Consider the following 10,009-nt stretch of genomic DNA (forward strand, 5'->3'; position numbering starts at 1 on the left):
TTCTGCTGCAATAGAAATCACTATTGCGGCCAGACGCAATAATAATAATTTCATTTATAAACTTATTTCTAGTTGTTTTCAGCCATGTTTTACTTCATAGCAGGCTTAAGTGGATATCCTGTATGTTTCGAATTGCTCTTAATTATATCCTGACAATTTAATTATAACTCTTCTTTATCTCATTTACATTTCATGTATTCCAGATATCATTAAAAACTGCACAAAAATAAGTAATTTTTTTTTCAAAGCATGAACCATTGTAGCTGTTGCAGTGATATTCAGTGTTTCCACTGTTGTTGTTGTTGTTGTTGTTGTCATTCTCAAAAACATGATGTATTTTCCTAATGTATTCATCACTCACTCCGGGGACCTGCAGAGCCTGAAGAAACTCTTTGGTGAATATTGAATGTAGAGAGAGCATAGGTTCAAACAGAGAGGCTTCCCTTTGGGGTTAATAACTCTGCTCCGCTGCCTGTTGAGACCCCAGCGTTTGAATATGAAACCCAAAAGCCATCCGTGGCAATATGCTGCTGATGTTCTCTCTTGAAGATGCATAGATAACATTTATCTTTAAAAGCATATACAATCAGACTTGTGATCTTTGACATAACTTAAGGCTGCAATGCGTAATGTATAGTGCTTGTAGTATGCATATTAGATCAAACTGCACTACTATGCAACAAATCAATAGAAATCATCTCTTGATACCCATTCTCAGTCTCACCTTTCTCCCGCTTGTGACGCCCCTGCTCAGGAGCACACACCATCTCTGGTTCTTCACGGGAGCATGCTGCTCTCTTGTGGTAAAAATAAATATATTCAGATTTAACAAGGAAAAAAGTATCAGCTTTCTATTAAATGCAAGTAATCAAAGTGCATGAAGCTTTACATTACTGGATTTGTGTGAATGTGAATAGGATTAGAAAATAACTACAGACTACAAATGTATCAAGTAATCTGGTACAATTACATTCCTTACTACCACTGACTTGCTAACATTATGGACATATTTTTCTTCATCACCATCTTTAGCTTATGGTTGCTATGTCTTGTTTTTTGTTTTGCAGGTACTTTGACACCCCCATCCATTTTACTCTTTTATTTATTATAAAAGTAATTGGAACTAACTGAATGCGATAGAAAAGTGTGAAATAACTTGTGTAGCAACAGGGTGACTTACAGTAGCCTGTACCTTTGGCCAGTCTGTAATTGGGCAAAAAATAAAGTTTTAACCTGTTAAACCTTTTTTTTTCTTTTCTCCCCAATTGTGATTTTGCTCTTGTAGCCTACAGAAAGGCTTGCTGAAGTTACATCACCATGACTTGGCAAAGGAGATGAGAGAACTTTGTACTTTATTATCTACATGCTTAAAGGGCAATAATATTGGTTTCAGTTTGTATAAATTATAGTGATTCAAATACAGTCTATAATAATTAGAAAAATTAAACTATTGTGTAGCCTATAAAATGTAAAAAAAAAAAAAAAAAAAAAAAATTAAGCTTTTATAGGATGCCGGGACGGGACTGATTGTCCTACAGGGAATTTTTTTTATTTTATTTTTTATAAATTAATAGAGCTAGGCTATTTTTCAGGTGTCAGGATGATGAAAGTTAATTTGTTCTTCTGGGAAATATTGGTGAAGTGTTCAAAAGCTAAGACAAAAAAAAGGTATCCATCTAGGAAAAATGAATAAATAAATAAAACCTAGCCTATCCTGAAAAATATTCACGCGAATCAAAAGTTTGACAAGTAGGTAGGCTGCTGGGTTTTTCTAATGCGAGGTGATGTTAATCAGCAAAAGCTTTTTTTAAACTTTACTTTTCGTTATAATTGTTGAGGCCTCGTTAAACTTCATCTTCTCTCAAGATGGCTTTCATTTTCTGTAGAGTTTAGGGTGGAATGCCGGATTGAACCAATCATTAACTGCTACACAAGCGAGTGTGTATCCCACCCTCTCCCTCCCTCTCTCTCTCTCTCTCTCTCTCTCTCTCTCTCTCTCTCTCTCTTCACCGGAGCCAAGCGGTAGAACACCTCTGAAACAAAAAAAAGGTATCCATCTAGGAAAAATGAATAAATAAATAAAACCTAGCCTATCCTGAAAAATATTCACGCGAATCAAAAGTTTGACAAGTAGGTAGGCTGCTGGGTTTTTCTAATGCGAGGTGATGTTAATCAGCAAAAGCTTTTTTTAAACTTTACTTTTCGTTATAATTGTTGAGGCCTCGTTAAACTTCATCTTCTCTCAAGATGGCTTTCATTTTCTGTAGAGTTTAGGGTGGAATGCCGGATTGAACCAATCATTAACTGCTACACAAGCGAGTGTGTATCCCACCCTCTCCCTCCCTCTCTCTCTCTCTCTCTCTCTCTCTCTCTCTCTCTCTCTGTGTGTGTGTGCGCGCTGAGATGATACTCATCATCTTTGCTGAAGCGTCTCACAGCGGAGAAAAGCCATGGCAGCTGCGAACCGTGTCCTTGTTTACGGAGGAAAAGGAGCTCTCGGCTCGGCATGTGTGCATTATTTTAAGTCAAAAGGCTGGGTGAGTAGAAACGCGTCTTTATTATGATTTTATAGAAGCCGAGTCACTGTGAGTTGGCGCGTGTGCGGAAACTGACACCTGTTGATGCGACTGGACTTTGTTTTCGCATTATTATACTTGCATGTTTATTTCAATAGCAGGTATTTATAACTAGTAGCATAGCTAAAACGTGTTTCTTTTATGTTAAAGTGGGTTGCCAGCATTGACATCGTAGCGAACGAAGAAGCGAACGCAAACGTCCTGGTGAAGCTCTGCGAGTCGTTCACTGATCAAGCCGCTCAGGTGGGTGGAGCCAAAGTCCTGACATCACCTCGCCGTGTGTCTGTCAGCACATAGGGCTTATTAAATTGCCTGTCTTGCTGCCATTTATTTTCCATTTACACTGCCAAAGTAATTTCCTGTCTTGCCGTCACATCCCCAGTGTTCTGGACAAGCAGTCTTTTCTCATTATTGGCCTTATTGTGTCTGCCATTGACTTCAGATGCTGTTAATAATAGTCTCAGTAATATGGCACCCATTGGAGCTGTCCTCCTTATGCCAGAGCATTGTGTCTCTCGTTTTGTGCTCTTGTAACACTATTACGCTTTCACACTTGAAATTGTTAACCCTGGGTCATTATAAACCTTCCTCATCACTCCAGTTAACGCACTTGCTGTCGATGCTCTGCTTTTGTATTCCTTGGTCATGGCATGAATGTTTCTGTTACTATACTGAGCACATAAATATTTCATGAGGTATCTCCTGAGACAGATTATGATGGAAGGTTTGGCCAGTTTCAAAACAACTCGCTGCAGCATTCTATCACCTCATTATTTAACTCTGGATCATAACCCAAGGGGTTTCTGATCATCCCCTTTCAAAATTACAAGTGTGAACTGAGGGTCAAAATTGGCCTTGTCATGTGTAGAGTCTATTTTGCATTATTAAGTTTGCACTGTTGTTTTCAGTAAACGAACTAATTACTATTGAAACAGAGCCTAGTAGAGTATTGTCTCATCAATAAAGTGATTTGATGCAGGTGACGTCGGATGTAGCCACATTGCTGGGGGAACACAAGGTCGACGCCATTGTTTGTGTGGCAGGAGGATGGGCCGGAGGAAACAGTAGCTCAAAAGGTCTGTGCACCTATTTGTCAACCCAGACAGAACTTGCAGACTTTCTTTTTGTAATTTTTATTTTATTTTATTTTTTTATAACTTAAATTTAAATTATTTTTAGCAAAACAGTTTTTTGTATTTATTTATATTAATTTATTTGTTGCATTTTCTGTGGAACATGGTAAAATGTGTTAAAGAGAGCTGAGAGTATAACACTCTTTTTATTGGTAGCTGAAAGCATTATCAATTTAGCTAAAAAAAACAAAAATTTGTAAAATGTAATTTATAGATTTGTACAATTTTGACAGAAAGAGGGTGCAAATTCTTTGATTGCCTAATTATTTGACATTTCGCTTTACTCAAGGGAAGCTAATAAAGATACATTGATAATCCATTTAGTGAGACCTTCATGTCTACTACATACAGTATTTGGGAGGCATTTTTCTCCTAGGATATTTTTTATAGTAGATTTCAATTAGTTAATATTGTTGGTTTTACTGGAATAATATCAACTTTTCCTCTGTCTTACTCATTTTAGACTTGTATAAGAACTCTGATATGATGTGGAAACAGAGTGTTTGGACCTCCACCATTTCCAGTCATCTTGCATCGCTCCATCTGAATGCAGGAGGCCTGCTGACCCTCTCTGGTGCAAAGGCCTCACTAGAAGGCACTCCAGGTACAGTAGAAGCATCCATCCTTATACTCCTGAGATGTGTTGTCTACTGGAAAACATGCTGTAAATGTATTTTCAGCACAGGTTTACCTGAGGACTCTTCGAAATTTGATGTTTATTGTGTGAAGGTGTATTTATACCCCCAGAGTGGCTAACTAATATTATGTAGGAAAACACTTCAGTCTTCATGAGTTTTTCCCTTAGGTGGGTAAAGTCAGTAATAGTGTTCATTTATAACTACAAGGCTTTTTCCACTACTATTGAAAGTGTATATAGTTTTGAATTGGCTGTCACTTCCATTGTACTTGATTCGTTTCATGTATTGCCTCACCTCCCAAATCTTTTCATAGCCCCAGATGTGAAATGTTCAACTCATGTCATTATGTCTTTAGTGACAAAACTCAATAAAGCACACAACACAGGTCGCCTCCAGCATCAGCAGACTGCTCTCATTGGCTGAGGGGCCAGGGAGGGGGAATGAGTCAGCAGGTTTTTTGGAGACGGGAACACATGTGGACTGTGTTTAGGAGTTTGTATTCCTTACCCACACAGAACTGATTTAGACAGGAAATGCCCTGCAGCGAGGAACATTGCTTTGATATTAAATGAAGGGAACCTCTAGTTGGAGTGTTTGATGTATCCTGTTCAAAGAGACAGGAGCAAGCTCTGGTGAACATTTCTGATAGGGCTGTCAGCTCTTACAACCGTACATGATCAGTATCATGTGCTAGTCACACCACAAGCTGAAAACTGGTACTCTGATGACGGTGAAGTAAGACAGCTGTTATGATAGTAATGTCAGATGTAGTAATGGTTAAGTAGCTAACTGAGTAACTAAGTAATGTTGCATTCCGTGTTTATATATTTTAATTTGGAATTTTGTCAAAAAAAATTACAAAGCAAAAACATACAAAAACTACAATTACATACAATGAAGAATGAAAAGAAACAACATCCTAGTAGTAAAACTCAATCTAAATTAAAATGGGAAATTAAAAATAATAATAAAAATAAATGAATAAATCCCACCCAAACCCTCAGAATATGTAATGTTGCATTTTAAATCCTTTTTTGGTGAATTAATTTTTTTGTTATATTCTAAGTTTTAATTATGCATTTAACTTATACAGTATATAATAAATATATATTATATAAATATTTATAATAAAGCACAAATATGCGCTAAGCCGAGATAGTTGCAAAGTCCTGGTATGCTGGGTTTGTCTGACCTCAAAGCTGAAGTTCAGTCTGGAAATCAGACATACCAAAGAGAGTTTAAGCCAAATCCTGAGACATGGAGCATGTGATTAAAATTGTGGCCCACAAAGTTCATTCAGTTATGAGGGGTCATGCAGTATGGCTGAAACGATCAAAAAACACTGGATTCTCATGTTTTAAAGAATATTGAAAAGAAAAAAAATATGGAGCTTCTCCACCCCTCTTTCTTATTGGCTCTGTGAGTTTTAAAGAGTGTTTTTGGAACAGCTATCATGCGTTTTGGGTTTGAGGCTGAAAAAAAAGATCTTGAAAAAAGTAGCATTTACTCCCTTATTATATCAAACATGCTGGTTATTTATTCCAGATGCCAAGCCAACAAACATCTAGAGAGGGGGAGCTGGAAAGACAAGCACATTTTAAACAAACATTACTTTTAAAATATCCAGAGTATTCCCAATAACACAAGTTAAACAATTTTTTTTCTTTAGTATTTAAAGGGATTATATCATTAATTCATTAATTCATTCATTTTTTACCCCTGAGGTTTGCTTATAATGTGATACCATTTTTTGGAAAAAATAAATAAATAATAAATATTTTAAATTGTTGTTATTTTATTGCAAAAAGAATAGAAAAATGTCCATTATACAAAAGGTGTTTGTAAAGAGTATTTCGCTCTTCATTTTACAGTTTTCTTTCCCCCATCCAGCATCCACCCTCTAGAATGCTACAAAAATATTCATAATGATAAGTAAAATAAAATAAATTATTTTATATCAAAACTTAAAATGCCACTGGTATAGAGAGTGAGGAAATAAGTTACTAATCGTTTAAAAACACCCTCTCTTCACCCTCTCACTGAGCCTTACAATTTAAAAAAAAATTGTTTGCTGTTCTTCAAAGATTTCTGTGTAGGCGCCCTGTATAAAGTTTGAGTTTAAGTGTCAAAGTACATTGGAAAATCAAATGTAATTCCTCATGATGTGAGCCCTTTAAATACACTGGTATTTCTGTATATAGAGCTTCACATATAGAGCTGGTGAGAAAACAAATAGTCTGTGTAGGAGGAATCAAATTCAATTAGCTTATTTTGTATTGCAAAATCTATTTTATTCTCTGCTTGAGGCATCCAACCAAATGATTATTGACCAAACCTCAAAGCAACAGCTGTTGCCTGTGAGACATTGTTAGGCAAATTGTGTAGTTGGCATGCTCTCAAGTGCTGTGTGTGCATGCATTGTGTCCCATAGTCAGCTTTATGGAGCGAGAGCTGCAGCACTCAATGTGTGAAGAGGGCTCTGTGCTCCATTCACTTCTTTATGTTCCTCTCTGGATGCAGGTATGGTTGGGTACGGCATGGCCAAGGCTGCAGTCCATCAGCTCTGCAAGAGTCTGGCTGGCGAGAACAGCGGTCTTCCATCTGGAGCTGTAGCTGTGGCCATTCTTCCGTAAGAGCATCTGTCAATCTATCATAGCTGTCTATATACACTAATCTGTCTGTTTTAGTTATGCATTCTCCCAAAATAAAAGTGAAAATATTGAGTACATTTAACTCAAATGTTACACTAGCGTTTGAATGTTTGGGGTCAGTACAATTTTTTTATATGTTTGAAAAAGTATCTTATGCTCACCAAGCCTTCATTTATTTAATCAAAAATACAGTAAAAACAATATTGTGAAATATATATATTTTAATATATTTTAAAAAGTAATTTATTCCTGTGATGTCAAAGCTGAGATTTCAGCAGCCATTACGCCATTCTTCAGGGTCACATGATCCTTCATAAATCATTCTAATATGCTGATTTGGTGCTCAAGAAACATTTCGCATTATTTTCACAGTTCAAAATACTCAATATTTTTGTAGAAACCTTGATACATTTTTTCAGGAAAGTTCAAAACAGTGTTTATTTGAAAAATAAATATTTTGTAATATTATAAATGTCTTTACTGTCACTGTTGATCAATTTAATGCATCATTGCGCAATAAAAGTATGAATTTCTTTTAAAAAAATGCTACCCCAAACATTTGAACAGTAGTGTAATTATTAACCAACATTATTGGTACATGAAAGTCAACACAAAAAGGCATTTGCAACTCAATTCACTTCCATAACGTGACACATTTCACAAAGAAACAGGAGATTTAACCAGAAAAAAAGCTTAAAATGTAAGATCCAGAGCAATTTATTAAATTTTTTCCTTGGAAATAATGTGTATCAAAATGTTCTCAATAACACTCAATAACACCAGAAATGGGCATAAAGAAAGGAAATAGGGTCAGTTTTGAGGCCTGTATTTTTGTATTCATTAATCTGTGTTGTACATATGTGCATCTGCAGTCATTTGTACTGTTCGTGGCCTGCGTGGTACACATTTGACTGCTGTGGGGTGTGAGTTTTTTCAAAAGGCCATGCTAGTCTAAGCTATTGCCGCAGGCTCTGTTCCACAGTCTCATCTTCCACTGAGATAACAACATTATGACATCATCCTCCAGGGTTACCTTGGATACACCAATGAACAGGAAATTCATGCCTGATGCAGATTTTGGGAGCTGGACACCGCTGGAATACATCGCAGAGTGAGTGCATGTTTCTCATGTCCACTGAGCATCATATTTCATTATGCATGCTGATAATATCATAAACCGCAGATTTGACCTATTAAAAGGAAATACAATTGGATAAATCAGAAAGTTGACATTTCTCACCTGAAGAGGGCAGTAATGTTCTTTCAGAAGAGACCTGATGTCTGCAGGATGCTATTCGGGGATGATCTGAATATTATGAAATGCACATTAATCCAAAATACATTGTTATGTATTATTTCACGTATCCCAGATTTGCGTTCAACAGAAAATCTCACTTTCAGATAATAGAAATGTTATAAATCAGGTCTTAAAAACCATCCTCAAATGTTACATTTGATTTGATTCAGTAATATTAGCCAAAAAAGCCACAGGCAATTGTAAAAGCCTCTTAGAAGCAAACATGAATGATTGAATTACATCCAAATTGAAGTGAATAATGTTAAGCATCAACCCAAGAACAGACCTCTTAGAGAAGCGCATGCATTTATATTCAGCGGAATTGATATTAACACAAATGCCTCTCAAAAAATTTCACAAAATGATTCCACCTATTTTGAGGTTTAGCACTGTGAGCGATTGTACTTTTTTAGCGCATCTCTGTGCTTTGCTCAGATGTGGCCAGCCACAGATTAGGATGAGGATTTGATGCAACGCCATAATCCCAGAGGAGCCGCAGCAAACCCGGCTGGATTAGAGAAGCACATGAGTGATAGAGGAGTATAAATAGTCTTTGTGTTCAAGGTAATTAATGTGTATTCTCACTTCAGTTGCTACAATGGGCTAAAACATCTACAGTGTCTCCCAAATGTTCCAGAGTAGACAAGGCTTGTCATTCGGTTCTTATTTTCCTCTCTCCGTCTCCCTCCTCCCATCTCTGTTCTCATTATCTAGCTCTCTCTCCGCCACCATCGTTTTACACCTGTCTCTCAATCCCCCTCTCTCTTTCTGTCTCTACAGAACCTTCTACAGCTGGGCCACTGGGTCAGGCCGGCCAGCCTCAGGCAGCCTCATACAGCTGGTGACTACTGGGGGGAAAACCGAGGCCTCGGCGGCCCAGTAAAGGTGGAACAGAGAAAAAATCGAAAAACAAAAAGATAAAGAGTGGAGGAGAGCAATGTTTACCAATATACTGTGCACCAGAGGAGAGAGAGGTCATACAGAACGCAGATGGAAAATTAGATATGTGGCATTTCCAATCATCCAGTCTCATTGGAAACACACAGTACAGTATCTCTGAATTGGCCAAAGGATTAATTTACATGTTTAATGTTGAATCAGTCTATACATGAGAATAAAGCCTAGATGATGAGTGTATGTTTGTGACTTTCTTCTCGACAACAAAAAGTGTGCCGCTGTCGTATGTGAAACGTACAGTCTTCTATTCAGAGAAGTGGCCTTAGTTTGTGTAAGTGTGAACATGTGTGATTACTGGTTCAAATTTCATGTATGGATGCTGTATCTTCGAAGTATTTTCTTCCCAGTGTGTTGTTGCTGCTGATGTATGAGTATGGACCATACTTGCATAATAAAGACAAATGAAAACAATATTGATTGTCAGTATATGTCATTATTTGAAAATGTTTTCATATTTTAATTCTTAAAATGTATTATTTGCAGGAATAGATTACCTAAAAATGGAATTTCTGTCATTTACACCCATGTCAGTTCAAACCTACTGTATATATGCTGTTATTTTGTTTGAAACTGGCATATCATGTTTATTGCAAAGGAAAATCAATGTTGCTTTTGCATTGATGATATAACATTGGCACACGAGGTGAATCTAAACACAATCATAATTGAGATTTCCAAGCTGCAGAGGAGGTGGAAAATGAGCAAATAATATCTTAAATTTAATGACATGACTTTAAATGTAAGTTTTGTTTATGCA

General features: G+C 36.7%; 1 protein-coding gene across 2 annotated transcripts; it reads left to right on the forward strand.

The window, feature by feature from the left end:
* The first annotated feature begins 2,377 nt into the window (after nucleotides 1-2,377).
* On the forward strand, nucleotides 2,378-9,655 carry LOC107550873 (dihydropteridine reductase-like). 2 transcript variants are annotated; one of them, XM_016232279.1, is made up of 7 exons: nucleotides 2,378-2,537; nucleotides 2,727-2,819; nucleotides 3,556-3,652; nucleotides 4,173-4,313; nucleotides 6,868-6,976; nucleotides 8,026-8,109; nucleotides 9,076-9,185. In XM_016232279.1, the coding sequence occupies exons 1-7, from the start codon at nucleotides 2,451-2,453 to the stop codon at nucleotides 9,176-9,178; spliced, it is 714 nt and encodes a 237-aa protein (XP_016087765.1). In that variant the 5' UTR covers nucleotides 2,378-2,450; the 3' UTR covers nucleotides 9,179-9,185. The 2 variants fall into 2 exon arrangements, with proteins under 2 accessions (XP_016087765.1, XP_016087766.1); XM_016232280.1 differs by lacking the exon at nucleotides 2,727-2,819 and having other exon boundaries at nucleotides 9,076-9,655.
* Nucleotides 9,656-10,009: the final 354 nt, after the last annotated feature.

The sequence above is a fragment of the Sinocyclocheilus grahami genome, unplaced genomic scaffold, assembly GCF_001515645.1.
Source record: "Sinocyclocheilus grahami isolate Dianchi unplaced genomic scaffold, SAMN03320097.WGS_v1.1 scaffold409.1, whole genome shotgun sequence".
Taxonomy (NCBI): Eukaryota; Metazoa; Chordata; class Actinopteri; order Cypriniformes; family Cyprinidae; genus Sinocyclocheilus; species Sinocyclocheilus grahami.